Source organism: Lithobates pipiens, unplaced genomic scaffold, assembly GCF_037356315.1.
Source record: "Lithobates pipiens isolate NorthernLeopardFrog02 unplaced genomic scaffold, aLitPip1_a1.2 Scaffold_10, whole genome shotgun sequence".
Taxonomy (NCBI): Eukaryota; Metazoa; Chordata; class Amphibia; order Anura; family Ranidae; genus Lithobates; species Lithobates pipiens.
In genome coordinates, this window is record NW_027507686.1 from 33,369,655 (window position 1) to 33,397,031 (window position 27,377).

Consider the following 27,377-nt stretch of genomic DNA (forward strand, 5'->3'; position numbering starts at 1 on the left):
GCCATACATCAAGTCGCAAGCCGATTGGCCGAACATCAAGTCGCAAGCCGATTGGCCGAACATCAAGTCGCAAGCCGATTGGCCGAACATCAAGTCGCAAGCCGATTGGCCGAACATCAAGTCGCAAGCCGATTGGCCGAACTGCAAGTCGCAAGCCGATTGGCCGAACTCGAAGTCGCAAGGCGATTGGCCGAACTCGAAGTCGCAAGGCGATTGGCCGAACATCAAGTTGCAAGGCGATTGGCCGAACATCAAGTCGCAAGCCAATTAGCCGAACTTCAAGTCGCAAGCCGATTGGCCGAACTTCAAGACGCAAGCAGATTGGCTGATCGTCAAGTCCCTATACATTATTATATTTTTTTTTTAGCAAAGACCCTAGAGAATACAATGGCAGTCGTTGCAACTTTGTATCTCGTGCAGTATTTGCGCATCAATTTTTCAAACAAGTTTTTTTTTTTTTAAACAGTTTTGTGCTAAAAACAAACAAACAAGAAAACAGTAAAATTAGCCCATTTGTTTCACATAATGTGAAAGATGAAGTTATGCCGAGTAAATAGTAAAAACCACAGGAGGTGATCAAATACCACCAAAACAAAGCTATTTGTGAAAAAAAAAAAGAGCATCAATTTTGTTTGGGTACAATGTCGCACGACCGCACAATTGTCAGCTAAAGTGACACAGTGCCGAAACGCAAAAAGTGCTCTGGTCAGGAAGGGGGTAAATCCTCAGGGGCTGAATTGGTTAAATGAGCCCATGTCCTGTACAATTAAGAGATTTATACCAATGTAAGATTGAGTGCAGTTGCGAAATTTTGTATATGTTCAATGTCAAAAAACAAAGATAAATGTGTGTCCTTTTTTTGTTGTAGTCCTGATAAAGGGTGAGTTTTGGCCTCTGAAACACACTGGCTCTTTTGTGAAGTCACCTATTTTGTTTTACATTGAAATAAATGTATATTTGCACTATTAACCTATGCTGTCGCTTTTTAACCCCTTTACACCGACTGTACGCAAATATGCCGTCCCATTAGACTGGGCTTTTTTTTTTTTTTAGCGGGGTCATATATTTGCATATCTTCCCTTTGTGCTGGGAGTGCGCCTCACACAGGCCCCGTACTACACTCTCAGCACACACAGACCGGGGTCTCACAGAGAGCCCCCCCCCCCCAGGCCCTGTACTACACTCCCAGCACAGAAACTAGGGTCTCACAGAGAGCCCCCCAGGTCCCATACTACACTCCCAGCACAGAGACCGGCGTCTCACAGAGAGCACCCCAGGCCCCGTACTACACTCCCAGCACAGAGACCGGCGTCTCACAGAGAGCACCCCAGGCCCCGTACTACACTCCCAGCACAGAGACCGGCGTCTCACAGAGAGCACCCCAGGCCCCGTACTACACTCCCAGCACAGAGACCGGCGTCTCACAGAGAGCACCCCAGGCCCCGTACTACACTCCCAGCACAGAGACCGGCGTCTCACAGAAAGCACCCCAGGCCCCGTACTACACTCCCAGCTCAGAGACCGGCGTCTCACAGAGAGCACCCCAGGCCTCATACTACACTCCCAGCACAGAGACCGGCGTCTCACAGAGAGCACCCCAGGCCCCGTACTACACTCCCAGCTCAGAGACCGGCGTCTCACAGAGAGCACCCCAGGCCTCATACTTCACTCCCAGCACAGAGACCGGCGTCTCACAGAGAGCACCCCAGGCCCCGTACTACACTCCCAGCTCAGAGACCGGCGTCTCACAGAGAGCCCCCCAGGCACTGTACTACACTCCCAGCACAGAGACCGACGTCTCACAGAGAGCACCCCAGGCCTCATACTACACTCCCAGCACAGAGATTGGTGTCTCACGGAGAACCCCCTAGGCCAACCAATCGACTCTCCCCGTCAGTGCAAACCGATTAATGCGGTTTACGGCACTTCCTGGTTCACGTGATGATCAGCTGTGATTTGTCACAGCTGATCACGTGGTAAGGAGCCTCCGTCAGAGGTTCCTTAACATGATCAGAAATGCGGCGCTGCGTGCCCCGGCATGTTATCCTGCTGGACGTCATATGACACCCAGTCAGGATAACAGAACCAACGCCCAGCCATCATTCTGCTATTGGCCAGACAGGAAGTGTTTAAAAACCAGCGCGGGAGTGCGGGGCTTTTCCCACGTTATTTCAGACACACAGCGCCAGATGTCTGAATGGACTACAAACCTCAACATTTTTAGTGGCTTTCGGGTTGTAGTTCTCGATGAACTACCCTGGCGCTGTGGAGCACTGTGGTAGTTCATTGAGTGTTCCTGTGAGGCAGTATCGACTTACCAGTAGGGTATGTAAGGGTAACACAACACACCGACAGGGGACCTGCATGGCATCAGTGATCTGCCGATTGCTGGTGCAATGCTTTTCAGGCTCCTGCAGCAAAAAATAATAAATGCACTTTTTTTAGTTGCAAAAAAAAAAAAAAAACATGCATTTCATTTTTATTTTAAAGTGAACTTATCCTTTAAATAGCGTTTTTGGCGTGTGGTGCTCAGATGCAGCGAATATCCACTTTTTGGACTTCAAACATGCCTGCCTTTGCTCATCTCCGTTACATGGTGGATTGATGGGAATAGTAGTTTACACAATAAAGATAAGGATTTTATGCTCTCTTTTCAGCTCACATGTAGTTCAAAGGATAGTGCATTTCTGGCAAGACAAACCAGTATTGTCTGTACTTACTGAAAATATTTTTAGCCTGAAAAAAAGAAAACAAATGCAGCCACCACATCCAGGGACCGGTAAGCTGCAATATATTCAATTTTACAATATGTGACACATTACATTACACCTTTCCGGTGAGACCTCCACTGGACAGGAATGAATTGAGGTATGTTATGATCCACAGCTGTAGGGATTAGATATTTCCTATTTAATAATTAAATTGCTTATCAGATCTTAATAAAACACGCTCAGTAGAGGCGAACAAACCCTCTGTCCTGTTAGAGGACATCCGATACCGAGTATGCAAATAATTGTATGCGAAAAACCCAAAGCAGCTTGCATAGTAGTGCAGGTTGCACAGATAAGAATGGTCATCATTGGGTGTGACTTGGAAAGCCGCACAAGTGTGAATGGGACTTTGTATATGCATTTTGGATACATCTTCTGATTGCGTGTGCCTTCCCATAGTGGGCGCTATACCGCTAAAGTGACAACAGCTCCACTCTATTCACATAGCAGAGCTCACTGTACAAACCGTCAGACTGTTCATTCTTTGGCTCCGCCCCCTACACAGACAGGTTATTACATTGAATCCACAACGACCCCGCCCTCATCGTTGATTGGATGCGGCGTCTTTCTTGGATAGGTAGCTTGCGCACCACGTGCGACCACTAAACACGGCCGGGGAGGGCGGGTTCGGTACGCGCTCTCTGATTGGCCGGCTAGGGAGCGGCCTGCGTGAGGACGGCCGTAGCGGTGACGTCACGATCCGGGGTTCCGAGTTGTGTGAGGAGACGGAGCAGAGAGGTCAGAGGTCACAGCGAGAGTCCGCCTAACCCCCGAGGGTGAGTGACCCGCACCCCGCTGAGGGAGGGCGAACATTGCGTCCGATCACCGCCTCTCCTCTCCAGTGTTTATGGGGGGTGGCTTCCCCCTACATAAAGAAGACCTGTCACCCACTCCTCTGTACTGTGTGTGTGTATATATATAAATATATGCCCCCCCCCCATTTTATATATATATATATATATATATATATAATCAGTAGGAGGGTTGGGGACATCAGAGATGTGACCCCTCCATATAGAGGACGTGTCACCCCTCTGTACTGTCACATTGGGGAGGGGAGTGTCAGCTCCTCTATACTTGTGTTAGGAAGAATTAAAAACAGAACAGAGACACCCCCCCCCCCCCTATATACATCACACAGGGTGTACAGATGACTATCCTGTCACATTACGTGTATTGGGTGTCCCTGGGACTCCTCCCATATTCGGTCACATGACCTATATTGGGTGTCCCTGGGACTCCTCCCATATAGGGTCACATGACCTGTATTGGGTGTCCCTGGGACTCCTCCCATATTGGGTCACATGATGTGTATTGGGTGTCCCTGGGACTCCTCCCATATTGGGTCACATGATGTGTATTGGGTGTCCCTGGACTCCTCCCATATTGGGTCACATGACGTGTATTGGGTGTCTCGGGACTCCTCCCATATTGGGTCACATGACCTGTATTGGGTATCCCTGGGACTCCTCCCATATTGGGTCACATGACATGTATTGGGTGTCCCTGGGACTCCTCCCATATAGGGTCACATGACCTGTATTGGGTGTCCCTGGGACTCCTCCCATATTGGGTCACATGATGTGTATTGGGTGTCCCTGGGACTCCTCCCATATTGGGTCACATGATGTGTATTGGGTGTCCCTGGACTCCTCCCATATTGGGTCACATGACGTGTATTGGGTGTCTCGGGACTCTTCCCATATTGGGTCACATGACCTGTATTGGGTATCCCTGGGACTCCTCCCATATTGGGTCACATGACATGTATTGGGTGTCTCGGGGACTCCTCCCATATTGGGTCACATGACCTGTATTGGGTGTCCCTGGGACTCCCCCCATATTGGGTCACATGACCTGTATTGGGTGTCCCTGGGACTCCTCCCATATTGGGTCACATGACCTGTATTGGGTGTCCCGGGGGCTCTGCCCATATTGGGTCACATGACCTGTATCGGGTGTCCCTATGGTCCCTTTGAGGCGGAGTCTTATTTTTAGTGGTCAGACTGTTTTGTCATCTCTCCAGTGTGGATAATTCAGGATAAATCTTATATTAATGGACTCCGCCCAGCTCCCCCTCTTAGCTGTGTGTTGGGGTGACACAGAATGTGATGTGTATATAGAACCCCAATGGATGTACAATAGAGGGGGACACGCCCACTGTGCATTGGGAAGTGCTGCCTTATAGAACGGGACCAGGTCTGATATTCTGGGTGTTGAGGCAGAACTCCAGGCAGATATAAAACCCAAGTCAATGAAGCTCTGTAATCATTATTACATCAATAAACAAGCAGTGTAAGTCCCCAAATATGACCTGGTATTAGCCTTTTATAGTCCCTGTACAGCGGCGCTCAGACTGGGAGAGGGAGATCCAGCACAAGGAGCCAGTCAGTTCATGTGCTGACAAGAAGTATGCCGATAGAAGGAGAGAGCAGAGTGACAGATGAGCCGATCATTGTGCTGCTTCTCCTTTCACTGTCCAATCACAGTCTGGGGGTGGGTCCGGGATGACCTGGGCTCGGAGAAAGTTGGGTGAATGATGCTGACCATCAGTAAAGGACATCTAGTGGCTGAAAATCTCTGGATTGAAGAGTAATATTCCATCAGAAGTTGGTTTTGTTATTTTACCTTTTTAATGGGCTTTTGTTTGAAAATCAGTGAGAAATGGAATCTGGAATCTATATATTCCACAGACTCTGGAGATCTAAGTAGGGGGCATCCTCAGGGGTCACCATATTTGTTGACAGATGAGAGACCAGAAGATACTTAGGGTTATACTTGAAAAAATATTGCATAGCCATTCACCCAGTGAAGGTGCATCTATATTCAGTCTGTGTGAATGGGGCAAAAAAAAAATAAACTAATGTTATTAGGCAATTTCCTGTACTGGATGAAATGCTTTTCATTGATGTATAAAAGAACATAATGTCTCCGGCCACTAGATGGTGCCAAATATCCTATGAAATTCCTATGATACTTGGTGCCATCTAGTGGCCAAATTAAGTATTTTCTCATTTAAATCAATGGAAACCATTTGTCCAGCACAGGGAATAGCCTAATAACATTCTTTTTTTTTGTCTTATTTACACGGAATGAGTGTACATGCACTTTCACGGGGCAAACTGCTATTCAAATTTAAGACATCCCATTGTGGTACATTGTTGTTACCTTGGCATGAACATCAGATTGTTGGGTCACCTCTGTCATTATTATCAGTGCGTGTTGCACCTCCCCCGATTTGTCAGATGCAGAGGAGAAAATCCCCTTCACTTGTTATAAGTTGTATCTCTTGTCATTGTATATAGTAGTATAGCCTGTGCTGTGGTTAGGTGATTTGGGTGTGTGTCTGACTTTATTTGGGGCCTCAGATCTACAGCCATGGTGGGGGAGGGGTGGTGGGAGTTAATAGACTCACCAAGCTCTGTAGTCACTGGTGTCGCCTCAAGGTTGGTGTGTCATTGGTGGGACACATATAGTAACAGATGTGACTCCCCTGTCCTCTAGGATTTTACTCTCGGGGGAGGGGAGGGGGGGGGATTCTTTCTACATGTTCACTCAACTTGTCCTTCTCCTTCTGCAGATCCGGCGGTGGAATCCTCCTCTGAGCCTCCACAATGCACGCCCGCCTGCTGGCAGATTTCCGCAGCCACATAAGATGGCGGGGCTGGCGGTGCGTGTGTGCACAACAGCGCTCGGCCTCCACGGAAGTCCAGCCCCTTCCCCCTCGGGCCCAAGTTGTCATCTGTGGAGGCGGCATCATGGGGGCATCTGTGGCCTACCACCTGACTAAGCTGGGCTGGCATGATATCCTTTTACTAGAACAGGGCAGGTAAGTGAGGGCGCCCTCTGTTGACATAGTTTATTTCCTTTCTCTTATTGGCTGCAGTACAACCCAATCCTGAGAACTTCACAATACAAAACCACAGACTGTCCCTGGGACACATCAGTTTTCTATATCCTAACATTGTCCTTATTTACAAAACTTTTCCTGTTTACAGGGAACTCTCCGATTTCTATCTCACCTTAAGACCCCTTTCACACTGGGTCCTTTTGCAGGCGCTATTGCGCTAAAAATAGCACTTGCAAACCGACCTGAAACAGCCGCTGCTGTGTCTCCAGCGTGAAAGCCTCGGGGGCTTTCACACTGGAGCGGTGCACTGGCGTTAAAAAAAAAAAAAAAAGTCCCGCTACCAGCATCTTTGGAGCGGTGTATACACTGCTCCTGCCCATTGAAATCAATGGGGCAGCGCTGCTGCAGCGAGGCTTTGCTGTGGTTTTAACCCTTTCACGGCCGCTAGCAGGGGGGTAAAACCGCCCTGCTAATGGCCGAAGAATTCTGCCAGTAAAGCGGCTCTAAAAATAGCGCAGTTTTACCGCCAACGCCACTCCCGCCCCAGTGTGAAAGGGGCTTAATTCTGGGTGTTTGACTCCTCCCCTTGTCCCTGACTCCTCCCATAATTCTGCAGCATAACAGCAGATTGCGAATCATATGAAGATCTGCTCCTGCTCTGATCCAGGTCTGTGATTCTTGCAGGTTGGGAGCCGGTTCCACGCGGTTCTGCGCCGGGGCAGTGAGTACCGTCAAACACATCTCTATAGAGACTGAAATGGCCGAATATTCCAACAAACTTTACCAGCAGCTGGAGGCGGAGACAGGAGTGCCGACAGGTGAGCCGGAGATTATAATGTAGACATCAAGAAAAGTGTAGAAAATATTGGTGATGCATTGTGTCCTGTCCCAGAACACTGACACTCGGAGACATCTGAACAATGTTTATAAACAATGTTACTTTATCTCTTGTCTGATTAATGTTTTATTAAACAATGTTACTTTCTATCTTGCTATCTCCTGACACGTACCTTGGAGGTGAGCCTGAAGGGCGAACTCCCGTACAGCCCTGGCTCCGGAGTCACTGGAGTTGAGACGGTGACCATAGGAGCATAGTGAGGTATGAGTGCAGAGTTCTCTTGGCTGGAGATGATGGCAGCTGACAGAGACAGAAACTGACTTAGGTGCTGTGGATGCAGGTCAGCAGATGCAGGTGCGCTGAGGGGCAGCGGATGCATACAGATGCAAGGCAGCAGGCAGAAGCAAGGTCAGACAAGCCAGGTAATACACAGCGGATCAGTCAGGCAGAGGCGGCTGGCAAGGCAAGGTCAGAGTTCAGGGTGGGTTGGTAACGCAGGATCAGGCAGACAAGTGAACAGAGCAAGGTCAAGGGGGCCAATGGACAGGACTGAAGACAGCAGCGAGGTCAGGAAGTCGGGTCAGTATTGGATCAGACGAAGGTTCAAGATCAGGTCACAGGGTAAAGCTGCAGATTAAACGGCAAAGAACTAAAGCAGCTGGAGCCCTTTTAAAGGCCACCGGGCGCCAAAGCAATGTCACTCTGCGCGATCTGCTCACCGCTGCATGTCTGTTAGCCAGACTGCGCCTCTGTGAACCGGTGTGCCTCAGACCAGTTGCAGAACTATGAGTGAGCAGTGTGTTCAAGAGGAAGTAAACCCTGATGGGTTTTACTTCCTCCTTTGCTCCCCGCAAGGCCTGCAAATGAAAAGCATAATGGGCTAGTATGCATTATGTGACACTTGCCTGCAAACGAAGCCCACACTGTCCCCTGAGCAGGACACGTCCATCTTCACCCCTCTTCTTTCCAGGGCCATGAACTTCCGGCTCTGTGACTGACCAGAGTCGCATTACATCACTCCTGCGTGCGGGAGCTATCAGTCATGGCACACGCTGGGGGAAGAAACAGCACAGAGGTCTGTCTGTTCACAGTGAATGCGCCAATGATGACATTGGCGAACTACAAGTGAAATATCTCCTAAACGGCGCACATTTAGGAGATATTTCCACTACCTATAGGTAAAAGTCAACAAAAAGGGTTTACAACCACTTTCATGACATTTCCCGTCTGACCAATGTTTATAAACAATGTTACTTTGTGTCTCTATCTCCTGTCTGATCAGTGTTTTTTTTAAACAATGTTATATGGTATATCTCTAGCTCCTGTCTGAATAATGTTTATAAACAATGTTATATTCTATCTAACTCCTGAGTTGGGGTTTTGGGAATACGAAGTAGGAGGAACTTTGGGTGTACAGAGAATTGTTGGGTAGTCTGTTGGGCAGAGAATGAGCAGCTCAGGATTTGCACTGTTGCGTGATATACTTCCTGCCAATATCTGGCATGTATGTGCCATGAGACAAAGCTGCTTCTTGTGCGTCAGGAACTGAAACTGCTGAGCAGTGCATGAACTTTTTTGGGAGGGGGTTTCACAATTCAATATTAATGCTTTATCCTCAAGACTCAACCCATTAACACATGAAATGCAGCACAGACTGGTCTTTGTACAGACACTTAAGACGTGAAATGCCTGTGTGAGAAACCTTAGATGGAAGCTGACAGTTTCTGACCCCTAGGCTGCAGTAATGCCACTTTCAGGTTCAGCTTTGCTGGCTGAGACGTGTTCAGCCTGTAGATGGGCAGCTTCTTTCCCAGTTCTCTCATACGGTGTTTGGCCATAACATAACCTGTGATTTCAATTCTTGAAAAAAGTTCCTCCATGATGTAGAAGCGTTTGCTGACTCCTCCTCTTTCTGCAGGGTACACCAGGGCGGGCACCATTCTCCTGGCTCAGACACAGGACCGACTCATCTCTCTGCGGCGGATAGTGTCACGGCTGAGGTTAGGATGGCTTTGCCAACCGTCTTAATGTCTTAGAGCTGTTAATGAATGTAAATCGATATCCTGTCTCCTTTTTTTAGGATGAAGGGAATACCATGTGAGATCATTACACCAAAGAGAGTAGGTGAACTCCACCCCCTCATTAATATTCATGATCTGGTCGGTGCCATGTATGTACCAGAGGATGCTGTGGTGTCCACTTCGGATGTGACGCTTGCCATGGTGACCGCTGCACGAAGTAAAGGTAAGAGAGAGAACAAGGCAATATAAAATGCAGCTCATTAATTTCCAGCTAATGAGGTCAATGTCGGAAAGAAGGGGAGCCTTGCTGGACAATAAAGGGAGTGCATTACAGTCTTCCACAGGACAGATTGTGATTGTACCAACCACAGGGAGATAAGTGCCCCCTAAGGAGCTACAAACCAAGCACAGTGAAGTAAGTGCCCTTTGAGGTGGTATGAATCAACCAAAAGAAAGGCAAGTTCCCTCCAAAGGGATACAAACTAACCACAAGAAGTAATTTCCTTTGAGGTGGTATAAACCAAAAGGAAGGCAAGTGCCCTCCAACGGGATACAAACAAACCACAGGGAGATGGGTGCCCTCCCACTAACCACAGAAAGGTAAGTGCCCTGTAAGGGGTACAAACAAACCACAGGGAGATAAGCGCCCCCCAAACCAATCACAGGGAGGTAAGTGCACTCAGAGGCAAAACAAACCAGTCAAAGTAAGGCAAGTGCCCTCCAAGGGGGTATAGCCAAGCATTGCTGTAATTGGGGCATCAGAGATCTTAGGATGATTGTTATCACTCAGCGATTCAAGAGACTGAATACATTGTGTATATCTAGACCGGAATTTATAATTCAGTGAATACATTGGTGTAAGAATTGGTGACTACGCTAGTTGTGAGTCGGGAATTCAGTAAACGCCAACGATTTCTCAATATTTCCAGAGATATTTAGTAAAACAATGATGTCTAAAGGTAGATGTTGACCCCAGTCTGTAAAATCTCATAGAAGATTTAGCATGTTGCTGACATTTTAAAAGTAATTTTCAGTCATTTTACATCTGCAGCTTTCATTTCACTGCCATGGAGGTCCTTGTTCTCACACTTCCTGTTTTAAGGTGACAACGCTCTGTCCTTGTCTTCCCATTGTGTTTATGCATTGTCACCTGTCACCTGTGATATGTGTATTGTTGATTGGTTGCATTGGCTACATAATATGGAAGGAGGATGAAGTGTCTCTGGGATGCATTGTAGCTGGTTATTTAGTATGGAAGGCGGATGAAACGTCTTGGATGCATAGTAGTTGGGTACATAATAGTATGGAAAGAGAAGGTAGCGCCTCTGAGATGTATTGTAGTTGGGCACATAGTATAGAAGGAGGAAGAAGTGTGTCTGGGATGTATTGTAGCTTATTTCATAGTATAGAAGGAGGAGGAAGTGTCTCTTTGTGCTGTAGCTGGTTACATAGACAAGTGTCTCTGCTCTTGATGGCCATTGCTTCTTTTGTTGCCCAATCTGCCTCTCCTATATGGCTCACCCAGTGCAGTAGGGGAGAATGAAAGGCAGAGTGCGCCTGGGACATAACAGACAGTTCTTCTTTCAAATATATAGATTGACGTTATATGCAGATTGCACTGACCCCATTGTCCCCCTGTCTGTCTGCCAGGTGCTCAGGTCCATGAGCTCACCACAGTCAACCACGTTCTGGTGGAGAAAGGCCATGTCAGTGGAGTGGACACAGACCGAGGCCAGGTCGAGTGCGAGTACTTTGTGAACTGCGCAGGACAGGTAATTTGGAAGTCTGCAAGTTTCTGGGTTATAAAAGTGCTGTCAATTAACCAGTTGCCGACCGGTCTATAGCAGATTTACTGCTACAGGGCGGCCGTTTGTGTTACGTAATTCTGCACTTCTGGGTAGGGGGCCTACATGCGATTATTCACAGCAGAAGCTGGGCTGCAGGTGCCGGCCAATGGATATCGGCCGTAACCCGCTGATCGGAGAGGAAGACACACTGGACGGAGCTCTGCATTTCTAAACCATGCAGAGCTCCGTCCTGTCTGCAGGGATATGATGGATTTTGTTTCCTTGCTTGCCAAGCAGGGGCTATAATCAATTACTTGCCCTAGTTAACCACTTCAGCCCCTGAAGGTTTATTCCCCCCCTTCCTGACCAGGCCATTTTATTTGCGATATAGCACTGCATTGCTTTAACTGATAATTGTGCGCTCGTGCGCCGCTGTACCCAAATAAAATTTATGTCCTTTTTTTTTCCCCCACAAATAGAGCTTTCTTTTGGTGGTATTTGATAATATCAGCGGGTTTTATTTTAAGTCGCTGATCGCCGCCATTACTAGTATAAAAAAAAACACAATTCCAGTGTATATATACATTGTTTGCAGACTTTTGCGCAAACCAATCAATATACGCTTATTGGGATTTTTTTATTTTTTTTTTACCAAAAATATGTAGCACAATACATATTGGCATAAATTTATGAAGAAATTCGATTTTTTACATTTTGTTATTGGATATATTTTATAGCGGAAGATAAGCTAAAAAATTAAAAAATGCAGAGATGATCAAATACCACCAAAAGAAGGCTCTATTTGTCGGGGGAAAAAATACATTTATGTACAGCGTTTGAATGACCGCACAATTGTCAAAGTAACGCAGTGCTGTATTGCAACATAAAAAAAATGGCCTGGTCATGAAGGGGGGTACATTTTCTGGAGTCAAGTGGCCAAAGGGGTCCTCCGTCCAAGACCTATTGTGTTCTAGATCAAAGGTGACCATAGGGGAACACAGACAGAAGTGGAGTAATCTGATGGGAATAAAATGCAGTGAAATGTTAGTGATGATGAGCTGGCGGTGTATAACCTGATCCATGTGTTCTTCCATTGCAGTGGGCCTATGAGCTCGGCCTATCCAATGAGGAGCCTGTCAGCATCCCGCTGCATGCCTGCGAACACTTCTACCTCCTGACCCGCCCCCTTGCCACGCCCCTGAGGGAGGGCACACCCAGTACGTATTCTCCACATCGCAACTTCTTACACAAAGGAGGTCAGGTGACTGAGCAGCCAGGCACATGCATCATAGTCGCATCATTGCGCCATGTACATAGAAATGGCTTTCCGCATCAATGACATCACACCCTGTGTTCTCCACATTGTTGATAATCTGAGTGCAAAAATTTGTTCTGTGTGAATGGGGCAATACTGAATGTTAACAGGCTAAATTCTCTGCAGATCGAATGTGTGAATGAGGAAAATACTGAAATTATGACCACTAGATGAAGCTGAAGAGCATATTTATTTCCTATGGTAATCAGTGTTATCTAGTGATTATAATGGGGTATGTTCCCTATTCTAATAGTTTTTTACAATAAATACTATTCAATCTGCAGAGAATGTAGCCTGATAATTTACACATAATTGACATGCAGTTTCAATGGATGAACAGCAAGTTTTATTATTGTCATTAATATTCTTTTAGAAGCCTGGGTAAAAATGCTGGGCTGTAGTTATGACCTTCAAGTGATTGTAAAGTCTCGTTTTTTACCCTATAAAAATAACAAACATGTTATACTTACCTGCTCTGTTGTAGTGGATTTGCACAGAACAGCCCAGATCTTCCTCTTCTTGGGTCCCTCTTTGCTGCTCCTGGTCCCTCCCTCCTGTTCAGTGCCCCCCACAGAAAGCAGCTTGCTATGGAGGCACCCAATCTGAGTCAACGGTCCCTGTGTCTATTCAGACATGGAGCCCTGACCTAACCCTACCCCCTCTCCCTCTTGATTAGCTAGCTAACTTTGACAGCAGCGGCAGCCAATGGTGCTGCTGCTGTGTCTCAGACAATCGGGGAGGGAGAATCTTGGATGTCTGAGACACTCCTGGGCATCGCTGGACAGAGAGGGACCTCAGGTAAGAATTAGGGTATTGGGGTGGTTGAGGGCAGCTTCTGCACAAAGGCTTTTTATCTTAAGGCATATAATGCATTAAGATTAAAAAAAACCTTCTACCTTTACAACCACTTTAAGCTTTCATGAAGTGCATGCTTGTTCCAGGTCAGTGGTTTACCAGGAATTCAACCCAGAGCCAGGATAACACCCCTTTTCCCATGTTATACTCACCCACCCACGCTTCTTTGCCTCCTTCCTGCTGCCCGGGGTAATCCAGTGTCAGAACTTACCCAGCCAAAAGATGTCACTGCCCCTCCTCATGTGACAGTGTTCAGGCCTGGCAATTGGCTGTTCATTGCCTAGTACTGTCATACGTGGGAGGTCACATACCCCCCATGCCCTGAAACCTTGCTCTGTTTGTGAGGGTCTCAGCAAACAGGGAGGAAGCAAGAGTGCCCAGACCGGTAAGTATAAGTTACTGGTGGGGGGAGCAATCAGCAAACACTGGCAATGGCAGGATCTTTTTAAAGAGATGCTGCAAATCTATCGAAGATCATCTGAAGTTCCCAGCAGCTTCATCCGTAACATCTCATACTCGTGTTTTTTGTCCTCAGCTGTAGTGGATCCAGACGGTAGGATTTACATCCGCAATTGGCAAGGTGGAATCCTGTCTGGAGGCTTCGAGAAGAACCCCAAACCCATCTTCACCGAGGGACGCAACCAGCTAGAGATTCAGAACCTGCAGGAGGACTGGGACCATTTCGGTAAACCCATACTTTCTCTTCTCCATGAAGGGTGATAGAAGGACCCCTGGAGTTGTGAAGGCTTGCGGTTAAGGAATTATCCTGTGATATCACCTCCACAATGCCTGATGAAGGGGAATTCAATGGATTGTTATTTCCTGATTTGGATCTTTGTGTCCTATTGGAAGTGAGGATGGACGTTGTTAGGATGTGGAGGTATCAGGGGAGGCATTCGGAAGGTGAAGGAAAGTGGAGGTGCAGGGAAAGGAATTCTGAGTGAGAGGAGTTACGGAGAGGCAGATGTAGAGATGCAGGGAGAGGGCTGCAGAAGAGGAGGGATTCAGAAGTGCATCAGGGAAGGAGTGGAGGTACAGAGGCAAAAGAGGAGTTTGGAGGTACAGGGGAAGGAGTGCAGGGCCACAAGAAGAGGGAATAAAAGTTGTAGTAGGAGGGATTAGAAGGTGCAGAGGAAGGTGTGGATTTGGCGTAGAGGCACAAGAGGAGGGATTTAGAGGTGCAGAGGAGGGGTGCAGGAGGAAGAGTGTGGAGATGCAGGAGGCCCAAGGGAGGGATGCAAATTGTGATCTTTGGGCTTTTTTTTTTTACTTGTCTCTGACTTGTTTGTAGAGCCTCTACTCAGCGCTCTGCTGCGTCGGATGCCATCCCTGGAAGCACTGGAAATCTTACGCCTAGTCAATTGTCCAGAGTCCTTCACACCCGATATGCGGTGTGTGATGGGTGAGAGCCCTACACTATGCAAGTATTTTGTGCTGGCCGGGATGAACTCTCAGGGTTGCTCACTGGGAGGCGGTGCTGGCAGGTGCGTACCGCTTGTAAATTCCTCTCCCATTTCTTGTACCCCCTGCTCCCAGTGAGGTTACTGATGTGTCCAAAGTATGAGATTCCTGCAGCCAGCTCTGACGTTTGTCCTCTTAATCCCCAGGTTCCTTGCAGAATGGATGGTCCATGGTTACCCTCAAGATAACGTATGGCCTTTGGACATCAAGCGTTTTGGGGCCCTTCAGAGCAGCAGGACCTTCTTGCGGCACAGAGTGATGGAGGTTATGCGTAAGTATGTAGGGTAAACCTGCATAGAACGGTCTCGTGATCATTTCTCAATCACTTCTGCATCTAAGGAGTCTAGTGATTGGAGAGTTTTGTTGGCTGACCTCCGCTTATATGCTACATGTTTCCTAATTTCACTGCTAAACTCTATTCCAAACTCCTCCCACCTCTGAGATCTGACCAGAACTGATATTTCCAGGATGGGCAACAGCAAAATAATCATTTAGAACCGGAGAGTTATGTCTTGTGTCATTCATCCCTAAAATGAAATCCCTTAGGCCCCTTTGACACTTGTACGACTTTGCAGTAGTCGCATGACAAGTCATACCCCATGATTTCCAATGAGTACCATTCATATCTGTGCGACTTCAAAGTAATCTATGCACTACTTTGTTCTGACTTTGATGCAATTTGAGGTCCATAGACCATAAGTTTACACAGGCATTTCTTAAAGTTGCATCAAAATTGCGCAACTTTCAGGTCGCACAGGTGTGAAAGGGGTCTTATTGTGTGGGCACTTTAAGAAATCACAAATTGCTCTTATCTGCTGTCTTGATATTTCTCATCTGGCCTCTTCCAGCACTGATCTATGATCTAAAAGTGCCACGATGGGACTTCCAGACTGGACGACAGCTGCGCACCTCCCCCCTCTATGACCGACTGGATACCCAGGGGGCCCGATGGATGGAAAAGCATGGCTTCGAGAGGGCCAAATATTTTGTACCTCCTGGAAAAGGTGAGATGCACCAATGCTTGTTGTCCTTCCTCAGGGGTTGCATAACAGTTGTAATAAGGTGGGGTATGTTGGACTGCTGAGATAGACCACTGCTTTCATACAGAGCTCGGCAGTCTTTATCTGCTTGCCTTCTGTGTTGACAATGGGGTATTGCTGCACCGTGAGTTACAGCGTTAAAGGAACAAATTCTGGTTACATAAGCTCAAAATCACATAAACAAGAGAAATTAAATGTAGCTCCAGAGTGTTAGGACACCAGGTCCTGGGCCCGGCCCTCCCACCCTCATCAGAAGATGTTTGCCCCTGTCTGCATGCTTTGGACTCAGTGTTTTTTTTTTTCTGGAGCCAAGATAGTGGGGTAGAAGAATTTGGGCATAGTACATACAATGTTTTTCTAGTCTTTGTAGTGTAAGAAGACAATAACATTCTTATGCCCTGTCTCTGCATGCTGCATCTGTCCCCCTCCGCCTCTGCACTGAGAACTGAGCAATCGCACACTCCCAATGGCTCAGGTCCCCAAGCAGACAGCTGCTGCCTGTCAATCAGCAGCTCTCCTCTCTGCTCCTCCATGCTCACTGGAGAGCTGAGCTGTGGAGAGGAGAGGATCGTCAGTCTCGGGCTCTCAGTGGCTCGCTGAGAGACTAAGATGGGCATCGGTCCTGGCACTTGGTTGATCCTGACTTCAATTGTAGGGGATCACTCGGTGCCTAGACTGATTCCTGTGCAAAAACGAAATGCACTCCTGTGACCCAGAGAAGTCCAACCAAAACGAGCTCAGGCTGGACTTCTTCTTTAAACAGTTCAATTCAACACCAACCCTTGCAGATGTGTGAACAGGCATTTAAGGTAGTTAAGTATATTAGAGGGTCAGTAAGGCCCAATCTACATCTCCTGGGGGGTAGTGTTAAACCCATGGGGGTAAAGACTTGTTCAAACTTTTGAATAACATTCCTTAAGCCCCATACACACTATCAGATTTTCTGCAGATTTTTGTCTTCAGATTTACCAAAACCATGTAGTGGAAGGGCCTGCCTGATTGCTTACAAATTGAAACTCCTAAGGTTTGACCTCATATTATATGGTTGTGGTAAATCTGAAGGAAAAAATCAGCAGAAAATCTGATAGTGTGTATGGGGCTTTAGGATCGCAACCATCTTCTTGGCTGCCATGGTTTAGCCAATATTTTGTATAGCTGCAGGAGGTAAAATTGTGAATTTGGACTTTCTGCTGGTTTTCCAGCTGCACCGTGAATTTATATACAGCCATTAAGCTTCCATTTGGCATTTGCTTAATGGTCTTTAAGGCCCCTCCTACCACTCAAGGTATCATATCAGGTAGGCGGAGTCACTGATTAGCGTTATCCTTTATCCGCAGACCTGCTGGCCCTGGATCAGAGTAAAACCTTCTACAAGCCGGACTGGTTCGATATTGTGGGCTCGGAGGTGAAGTGCTGTAAGGAGGCCGTGTGCGTCATCGACATGTCATCCTTCACTAAGTTTGAGATCAGTGTGAGTTTCCCCCCCCCCCCCCACCGTGCTCACATCTCTGACCGCACTTTGTGTCTGTTTTGATTCGTCTTTTTCTTTCTTTCTGTGCCGTCTCGCTCACTAGATTCATGTAAGTCATTATTTTCAGCTGTGAATGCCCCCCACCCCCCCCCCATACTTCCCCCCTCATTGGTTCTTACTTCTCATGTAAAAACATGTAGAACAACACTTAAGGAGCAGGACACACCCACATTGTAACATTTGCATATTATTGGGTGTCACGATTGAAGCCTTTTAGATTGTTAAAGACCCCATGCATTTCCTCCTCATTACTCATAGCAGGGGTCTCCAACTTACCCAGCCCGCAGCTAAGGTCAGTGGGGGATCCTCGACATGCACAGACTGAGGATTCCGGTAGCAGAGACCGTTCATGATTTTCAGTTCAACTCCCCTGTGTAGTCTCCAGCTCAGGTTCCCTCCGATGTTATCTCCGCACTGGTTGTTAGGACCACTGGCAATGACGCCAAAATTCATAGGACAGAACTTCCTCTTTTCAGACCTGCTCAGCCTCCCGATTACCAACCTGCAGCCGCAGCCCCACCTACATTAGTATGGGGTACACTGAAAGGGACTCTGATGTAGCAGGGCTTTAGTAAGAGCCCTGATGTAAGGGGGAAGCTGATGGGAACCCCAATATAAAGGGGAACTCTGATGTAAGGTGGCGGGTCTCGGATGAGGACCTCGATGTAAGTGGGGACTGATTTAAGAAAGGCTCTAAGAAGGACACTGATGTACAGGAGACTCTGATTGGGACCCTGATATAAATGGACTTTGATCCTGATGTCAGGAGGGCTTCTGATGGCAGGCCCTGATGTAAGGGGGCACGCTGATGGGCACCCTAATGTAAGATGGGTCTCTAATGTAAGAGAGGCTCTGATGTGGGGACAATGTTGTAAGGAGAACTCTGATGAGGACCCTGATATGGGGAGGACACTCATGTAAGGGGGAACTTTGATAGAGACCTCAATGTAAGGGGAACTCTGATGGAGACACCGGTGTAAGGGGGACTCTCATAGAGATCCTGATGTAAGGGGGACTCTGATAGAGATACTGATGGGGATTTTTTTCTGCACATAAATTATTGTGAAATATACAATGTGGCCCTCTTACTGAAAGGTTTGGAAACCCCTGACTTCTGAAGAGTGCCTGTCATGTTCTCACTTTTGGACAGTGCTTTCTGTGCTACCAACAAACCTCGATCAGTCTTCCAGCTGACTCATGTTTATGGATGAGACCCAGTTTAAGAGAGTTGGCCCAATTCTGGTTCTGGGGCTTTTGAGAATAATCTATTTAGCAACACTGCCAGTGACATCGCCACCCCGGGAACACGAGGCATATGCTGTTTAGTTGTAAGAGACATGGGAATATCTCTTTACCCTGGTTACACATCAGATTGGGAGCAAAACATGATCATTACTTGTCACTATTACTGTTATGAAATCAGCCCCATTTGCACATATGCAGATAGCCTGGAGATACTCCCTATTGGCAGAGGGGTCAGGAGGACAGCTTGGGCTTTATGGGTCCACACAATACACTAGGCATGGTGAAGTCTACAAGTTAATGACCTGTTCTCTTAATTCTTGTCTCTGTTGCACCCTCACTATCCGTCTAATATTTCCACCTAGTTTCTCACCCACGTGTGCATGGGCTGAGATTCTGATAGGTCGCTTCTGGTTCAGGGACCATATTCTAGTCATTGTCTGCAGTAATAATATGTGATGTGTCTGTCAGTCTCCAGGGGACCAAGCGCTGGACATCCTGCAGTATCTCTTCTCCAATGATCTGGATGTCCCCGTGGGGCACATAGTTCACACCGGGATGCTGAATGAGCGTGGAGGATACGAGAACGACTGCAGTATGGTGCGGCTTAATAAGCGCAGGTGAGAGGCTCTTCTCCTCTGTAACAGAGAGGACTTAGGCCCGGTTCACACTTGTGCGATGCCAGACATCGCATGTAATTTGCAGCGCACTGCTGTTCACGTTACATGCGATGTCTGTGCGGTGCGATATCAGCCATACAGATAGTATGGCTGATATCGCAACGCATTCGGTCCAATCACTCACAGGACCCTTTTTTCTGTTCAGACCAGAATCGGATCGCATGTGTGTTCACACATATGCGATCCAATTCATGTCCGATCTGTCAGTTCGCAGTGCGCTATGCGAGCTGAAATGGGGGTGTCGTTAACATATAATGACAATCCCCAGCAGTTTGCATATGGCAGTGTGAACTGCCGTGCGTGTCTGGTGCAATGCGGGAACCCGTAGTTGATTCGCAGGCTTCTCTCATCACACAAGTGTGAACCGGGCCTTACTGACAACAAAAGTCTAAGGGCCAGTTATCAACAGACGCAGTTCCGTGTGCTTCTTTTCTGCACTAAAAATGCATGCACAGTGTTTTCCATGTATTCCAATGGCTCTAGTTCACACCATGCAGTCAGTTTCTTGTGCAGAAACTGACCGGAACTGACTGTATTGGTGCAGCAAAAAATGGAACTGCTTCTGGTGTGAACTGGCCCTAAATTAAACCTATTGGGGAGCTGATTGTAAAAGTTGTAATTACTCCTTACCATATTAAATATGACCACCATTCTTTTTCAGTCTTGCACAGCTGAACAGGCTTCACTCCTGTATGAAAATGACCTACTCTGATTTCATTGCACATCGTGAGATTCTCACAATTTGCATTAGAAGCTGCAGCAAGTCTTATAGAGCCGGCCTCATTTCAGATTAAGCAGATCAAACTTCGGTTTTAAGAATTGTTGATTGGGAGGACTCCGGTATCTAAAGCCAGATTTTTGTGTTTCACTTTCTGTCCTACTTAAAAACAAAAAAAACAACAGAAAAAACTTAACTTTTGTCCCAGTAGGGAGATTTCTCTTCACTTCCTGTCCTAATGATACAACAGATAATCTCTAAAAAGTGAAAAGAATTCCCCATCTAATCCTGTTCTGTTACAATGTGGATTACTTTAAAATTCTGTTTTGGTGACACCAGGATGAATAGAGTGGGTGAATCCCACCCAGCAGGGACACAGACGATAATAAAAACCTGGCAGGTGTGTGACTTTGGATTGTGCAGAATGAATACTCTGTTGGCACTGTCATTTTCTGTTTTCAGCAACTAGGTGGGGCTGTATGTTCTCTTTAGTGAGCTCTATGCAGTTGTAATTAAAAATCAATAGAAAACAATAGGAAATTACAGCTTCCAACTTCGCATTCTTTTGTGAATGTTTATGGAACATGTATGCTTCAATGTGTTCAAATAAAACTTCTGATTTAAGGAAAGAAAAAAAAAAAACCTGGCAAGGGTTCTAATCTATCTTTAAGTTAAAGCGGAGGTCCACCCTAAAGTGGACCTCCGCTCATCGGAACCCTCCCCCCCTCCGGCTCCACAATTGGCACCTTTCAGGGGGGAGGGGGGTGCAGATACTTGTACAGTACAGGTATTCTGCACCCACTTCCGGGATAGCTCTCTGCGGAAAGGGGCGTAGATTACGCCCCTTTCCGCAAGTGCCCGCCCCTTTCCGCAAGTGCCCCACTGCCTGCTGGGAAACACACAGATCCCAGAGGCAGCGGGGACCATCCTTATTGCGCAGCGCGATTCGCGCATGCGCAGTAGGGAACCGGGAAATGAAGCCGAAGGGCTCCATTTCCTGATTCCCATACCCAAGATGACAAGACGGTCTAGAGATCGGCTTCGGGTGCCGACATCGCGGGCGCGCTGGACAGGTAAGTGTCACTATTTTAAAAGTCAGCAGCTGCAGTATTTGTAGCTGCTGGCTTTAAAAAAAAAAAAAAAAACGCGGAGTCCCGGCGGACTCCCACTTTAAGGAATAATATAAATTAAATTATATTGCATTCCAAGCTGAGTGCTGTCTTTTGAGTGGGGCCAGGACTGGAGGACAGGTCACGGTATTGTGAAATCAATGTGTGTCTCACTAAGATGGCTTGTCCTTTTCTTGCAGGTTCTTCATGATCTCCCCTACAGATCAGCAGGTTCATTGCTGGTCTTGGTTGAAGCAACACATGCCCAGTGACAGTGACTTACTGCTGGAGGATGTCACCTGGAAGTACACAGGTATGGCACACCCCATTTTATGAAGCTGATGCCATGGGGGGGCGTGTCCCACTGTGTTGGTTTCTTTTATGAAACTTTAAGCTTTTTGTACATTTTGTGAAGTAGAAAACTTTTGGTGACTCACTTTTAATAAAAAAAAAATCGGGTGCTATAGATCACCCATATAGTATATAATGGGGCTCTGGGAATGCTACTTACCTCCATGTACTTGGGGATCTCACTTCTGCCTCCATTCATCGTGGCTCTTGTTTTTCAGCTCTGAACCTGATTGGTCCACGTGCCATGGATGTACTATCTGAGCTGTCCTACACTCCCATGACACCCGACCATTTCCCATCTATGTTCTGTAAGGTGAGGCGAGGGATGGGCTTGTCGTTTCTGATTCAGGACTTGCTGTCTGTTCCCTAAGCATCATGTCTTTATTCCTGTACAGGAGATGAGCGTGGGCTATGCGAACGGTATCCGTGTCATGAGTATGACCCATACTGGAGAGCCGGGGTTCACGCTGTACATTCCCATCGAGGTGAGTTCTGGTGACCCATCTCTGTGTGTGGATCCCCCTTCCCAGACACCCATAGGACACTGGTCACTGCAGTCTTATTATGACTTGTTTACATTTTATACAGTTTCTGTAACCAATTTTTGTCTCTTTTTACAAAGTTTCCATTGAAGAGAAATCGTGGAAAAAAAATCTGGTTTTGTAAATAGAGATTCCCAGTGTATAAAGACTTTCTGACAGTTAGGCTTGGTTTGCACTAGTGCGACTTGAGTCACACAGAATCGCATGGCAAGGGAAATCTCATTGTTTTCAATGGTGCCCGCCCTGATTGATGCGACTCAGAATGGTGCGATTTTGGAAAAGGTTCCTGTACTATTTTAGTGTGATTTACAGTGTGACTTGGCCCCAGAGAATGTGTAGAGTCACGCCACATAATCGCACTGTATATCGCATCCAAGTTGCTTTGCAGTAGTATGAACTGAGCCTTTAAGACTTGTGGGAAAAATATATCTAACAGCAAACCTAATTTCTTTCCAAGCCTGCTGTCACGCCATGTCTACATAGACAGCCACTCAGTGTCTGAAATTTCCTGCTATAGGATGGCTAGGCTGCCTTTCAGGGTTCCCCCTGGAGCCCCTATGCAGCCACCCGTACATGCATACTCCTGGCTGGGACTAGTGCTAACACTCAGTGGCAGGCAGCTGCCAAGAATGCATTCCTGTCCACCCCCTTGCCCTTCTTCCAGTTTTTTTTGACTGACAGCGGATGTCATGTCTCCCTGCATTCTAAGCCACTCCCCTGCCCCTCTTCCGAGGCTTTGATTGACAGCAGCTTTTATGCCCCTCCTTGCATAGTAAGCTACTCCCTTGCCCCTCCTGCAGCCTTTCACCGACAGCGGCTACCATGACTTCATGCATTCCAAGCCACTTCCCCCCCACGCCCTCCAGGCTTTTATTGATGATGGCTAAAATAGCTCTCTGCTTTCCAAGTCACTCCCCATCCCTCCTTCAGGCTTTGATTGATGGCGGCTATGGGGGAGTTTAGTTTGTACCTTTTATATCTCACTTGTTGCTTTTCTCCTACCCAGTACGCATTACACGTCTATAATGAAATAATAAGTGTGGGACAGAAGTATGGAATCCGTAACGCCGGTTACTACGCCCTGAGGAGTCTACGCATTGAGAAGTTCTTCGCCTTCTGGGGTCAGGACCTAGACGCCTTCACCACCCCGATGGAATGTGGGCGTGAATTCCGAGTCAAGCTGGACAAGGTGTCTGTCTTTTTTTGCCTAATTTCTGGTATAGATTTGGGTTAAATGACCCAAAGATTCATTGACACTTCTAGTCCTCATGCACACTGGGCCAATGTGTAAGATCCTAGCATTTAGGTGCAGGTGAACAGCATGTTTTTTTTTTTTTTTTTTTTTTGCCGATTATAGTAAATCGATATCCTTTAGCAACACTTGGTCCGGCGACAGCTGCTTTCAGTCTCTTTTGTACTTTTTACTAGCTGCTGAATGGTGCACCTGTGCTTTCCACCCACACCTAAATGCCAGAATCACATGCATCGGGGCCAAACACCCCCAGTGCACATGGGCCTTCTAGTTCCAATATTGTGGAAGAGTTGTGGACATTTATGTCATCTCCATCCATTGTATTATTCCTCATGTTTTTCTATCAGCTAGCTTGACCGTTTCTTGTCTTCATGTTTCCAGAATTTCTATAACTTTGGTGTTTTGTCACTTTTTTGCTGTTAATTTTTGAAGAGATGAAAACTGTGGAAGTTTAGCCAGGGATATCAGATATGTTTTTGTGTGGCATGGGATTGCACCACCAGAACTCTGCAGCTTGTATGGTGCATCCTCACTGGTTTCAGGGCAGCAATCTGGGGGCAGAGAAGTAGTTGGTTCTGCTGTACGAATAATTCTCAATATGTTGTTCTGTTCTCCCCACAGGGATATGACTTCATCGGCCGGGACGCCTTGCTGCAGCAGCGGGAAGAGGGCATCTTGAAGCGGTTCACTATGTTCATCTTGGAAGATCATGACACAGACCTGGACTTGTGGCCCTGGTGGGGGGAGCCCATCTACCGCAATGGGGAACTTGTGGGCAAGACCACCAGCAGTGCCTATAGCTACACCCTGGGCAGACACGTGTGCCTGGGCTTCATTAACGGCCAGAACCCCGTCACCCCCGAGTTCATCAACCGAGGACAGTACGAAATAGAAATTGCTGGACAAAGATTCCAGGCCAAAGCCAAGCTTTACCCATTCAGTTCACTGTTTACTCAGAGACGCCGGAAAGAAGACCTGGAAATGGGGTACTGAGCTGGCTTTGGGCTCGCCAACAGACACACTGAGCTGGAAGAAGGGGTATCCAGAGCTACGGATTGGCACGGAGATGTTATGAGCACAATCTTGGCCTCTGCTCCCCCTTGGGAAGTATGGCGCGTGCTCATAAATTCTTCTAAGGTCAGAGACCAGCAGGGAGCCGCCGTCCTAAAATTTGGTCCCTGGGAGCCAGACAGTGCTTATTGCTGAATATGATTGGGTCACTGATGAGCACAGAGTGCCAATAATACACCTGCAGAAGCCGTGAGTTCACCGTACAAAGTTCAAGACGTCCAGCACTCTTCTGTGTGCAAGTTCCAGCCTTGCGCAATTACCGCTGCAGATGCCAAGAGGAAAAACATAGGGCTGTTAACATTTTGCAGATAGAATTTCATTTTTACGAAAATCTTTTTCAGTCAAAGTGTGTTGGAATATCAGCCAGCTGTCCATACCATGGCGACATTTTGATATCCTTCTGCATCAGTCAATAGCTCCCAATCATTGCTCTGTAATCGTCTCTGTTATTCAGTAATTACATTCAATACAACTTCACTGTGCTCTGGGGCTCTGCTGGGCAGATTCTCCCCATTCCTGGCTCAGCTGTGACTGGCTGAGAGTTCAGCTTTGCAGCCGAGTGACTGCTGTTCCCATCTTTATCTGTAGAGCTATATGGAGGGTTTAGTCACTTAGCTGAAAAAGCCAAGGTTAGCCACTCATAGCTATACCTGGGTGGAAGCAATTGTCAGCAGTAAAGGCTCCCCCTCTGCTTCAGGCAACTTTCACACTTAACCACCACAAAAACATGGAAACCACGTTTTCCATTGCTTTCAATGGGGAGGTGCCTTTTTCTGATATTTGTTGTGTGCAAGTAAAAAAAAAAAAATCGGTATTTTTTGCTCGAAAATTACTTGGAACCCCCAAACATTTTTTAATTAATTTTTTTCCCTAGCACGGACCCTACAGAAAACAAATGGCAGTCATTGCAATTGTTTGTCACTCGGTTTTTCAAATGCAATTTTTGGTGGAAAAATTCACTTTAATGAATAAAAAAAAAAAAAACATAATATATACCAATACTTTTGTATAATATGAAAGATGATGTAACGCCGAGTAAAGATACCTAAAATGTCATGCTTTAACGTTGCGCGTGCTTGTGGAATGGTGCCAAACTATGGTACTTAAAAAGCTCCATGGGAGACACTTTAAAAAAAATTTACAGGCTACCAGTTTAGAGTAACAGAGGAGATCTAATGCTAGAATTATTGCTCTAGCTCTGACGTTCGCAGCGATACCTTACATGTGCGGTGCAAGCATCGTTTACATATGTGGACGTGACCTACATATGGGTTCACCACTGCTCGTGAGCACGCGGGGACGGGGGTGCTTTAAAAAAAAATTTTTATTATTATTATTTTATTTTATTTTTATTTTTTTCACTGTCCCTTTAAAAGAAAAAAAAAGTTTTTTGTTTGTTTTTTATCACTTTTATTGCCTTCACAAGGAGTATAAACATCCCTTGCAATAACAATACAGCATGAAAGGTACTCTTTATGGAGAGATCTGGGGTCTCTAGTTGAGAGGTCAAATTGATTCAAAATTTCAGCAAATCGATTTTTTTAATTTATTTTTTTTTCACCAGGACTGGCGCTAACACCGCGCTGGTCCTGAGATGCTGCGGGCAGGAGTTTTTAGGCGAGGCCACGGCTTCGGACTAGTCCACAAGGCCGGATGCGGTGGACTAGGCCGAAGCTGCGGCCTCGCCTAATGACTCCTGCCTGCAGCTCCTCAGGACCGGCGTGGTGTCCATGGGGAAAAAAAAACTTGATTTGAATCGAAGTGTGTGTGTGTTTTTTTTTTGTTTTGTTTTTTAATCGCAGCTCTACCCAAAATACTCCTTTACCGTTTTAATAGTAAAAAAAAAAACTATATATAATAAATGTTTACATGGCCTGAGAATGTAATCGCTCCAGTCCTCAAAGGGCATAGAGATGAGCGGTGGCCATCGCTTATCTCTATGGGAAAATACTGCCAACGCAGGTTGGCTCCCAGGCTCAGCGATCGGCAACGTAAGCCTGGGAAGGAGGGGGGCGGGGGAACCTATGCCGCCACTTCTAAAAGTAATCCTGTGGCTAATCTGCCACAGGGGCCCATTTAATCTGAAAGGCGGCCGCCTAAGGGGAAAGAAAATAGCCGGGTTTTGGCATTTAGCTGCAGCCATAACCCCGATATTTAACGTCAAATTCATGATATAAATTTCCAGTTAGGCAGTCGGCAAAAGTTCTGTAAGGAAAGTAACCCCTCCCTGTGTATGACTCCCTGTGTTCCTCCACATCAGAGGACGCCATTATCAGAGCTTGGCACAAGTTTGCAAACATTTCACACATATTCATAGATTCCATGATGAGCCTTCCTCGCTTAGCAGCCATAACTCCACTAAGACCATTTTTTTCTGTTTTCGATCAATTTAATCACAGCGGGTCTTCGCAGCTTACAGAAAAGCTACGCTTTCATCTGAGCTTCTGGTGTCACATGTGTAGGAAGATGTTTCAATAGAATGGCCATATTGGACAGCGGTCCCTCCTGAGTTCACGAAGGGCTGTAAAGACCTGGCAGGAATGGAACTCCTTCCGAAAAGGAAGAAATAGCATTGTTGGCCACAAGACTTAATCCATAATGTTTACTCACACTTACTTTTATTATACCATTTTTTGATTTCATTTTTAAATCCCCGACCTCTGCCGCTGAGAATGTCCTGAAACCAAACTGAACTTGGACTGCAGATAATGCACTTTAATTGTTGGATGCTGACCCTGGACACGGTCTTATGAAAGCACTTCTCTAGGCACTGAATGCACCATCCGGTGTCGTGGACCTGACACAGGACACTCCGCTCTGTCCCATGGTGGGACGAGAACGCCTTCTAGCAATGGACAGGACAGACATCACTCCAGGAGTGGCTCCATGTTACTTTATATCATTTTTACTGTATATAGTCAACAATAAACAGATGTTAACATA

The 27,377-nt window shown here is 46.7% G+C and overlaps 1 protein-coding gene across 2 annotated transcripts; it reads left to right on the forward strand.

Moving 5' to 3' along the window:
• The first annotated feature begins 3,390 nt into the window (after positions 1 to 3,390).
• PDPR (pyruvate dehydrogenase phosphatase regulatory subunit) lies at positions 3,391 to 27,377 on the forward strand. Of its 2 annotated transcripts, XM_077453417.1 has the most exons (18): positions 3,391 to 3,547; positions 6,352 to 6,600; positions 7,306 to 7,439; positions 9,378 to 9,459; positions 9,540 to 9,703; positions 11,131 to 11,252; positions 12,367 to 12,484; positions 13,973 to 14,122; positions 14,729 to 14,921; positions 15,045 to 15,169; positions 15,747 to 15,902; positions 17,276 to 17,409; positions 19,183 to 19,331; positions 21,419 to 21,531; positions 21,788 to 21,882; positions 21,965 to 22,054; positions 23,118 to 23,300; positions 23,985 to 27,377. In XM_077453417.1, the coding sequence occupies exons 2-18, from the start codon at positions 6,386 to 6,388 to the stop codon at positions 24,354 to 24,356; spliced, it is 2,595 nt and encodes an 864-aa protein (XP_077309543.1). In that variant the 5' UTR covers positions 3,391 to 3,547; positions 6,352 to 6,385; the 3' UTR covers positions 24,357 to 27,377. The 2 variants fall into 2 exon arrangements, with proteins under 2 accessions (XP_077309543.1, XP_077309544.1); XM_077453418.1 differs by lacking the exons at positions 3,391 to 3,547; positions 6,352 to 6,600; positions 7,306 to 7,439 and adding an exon at positions 7,470 to 7,720.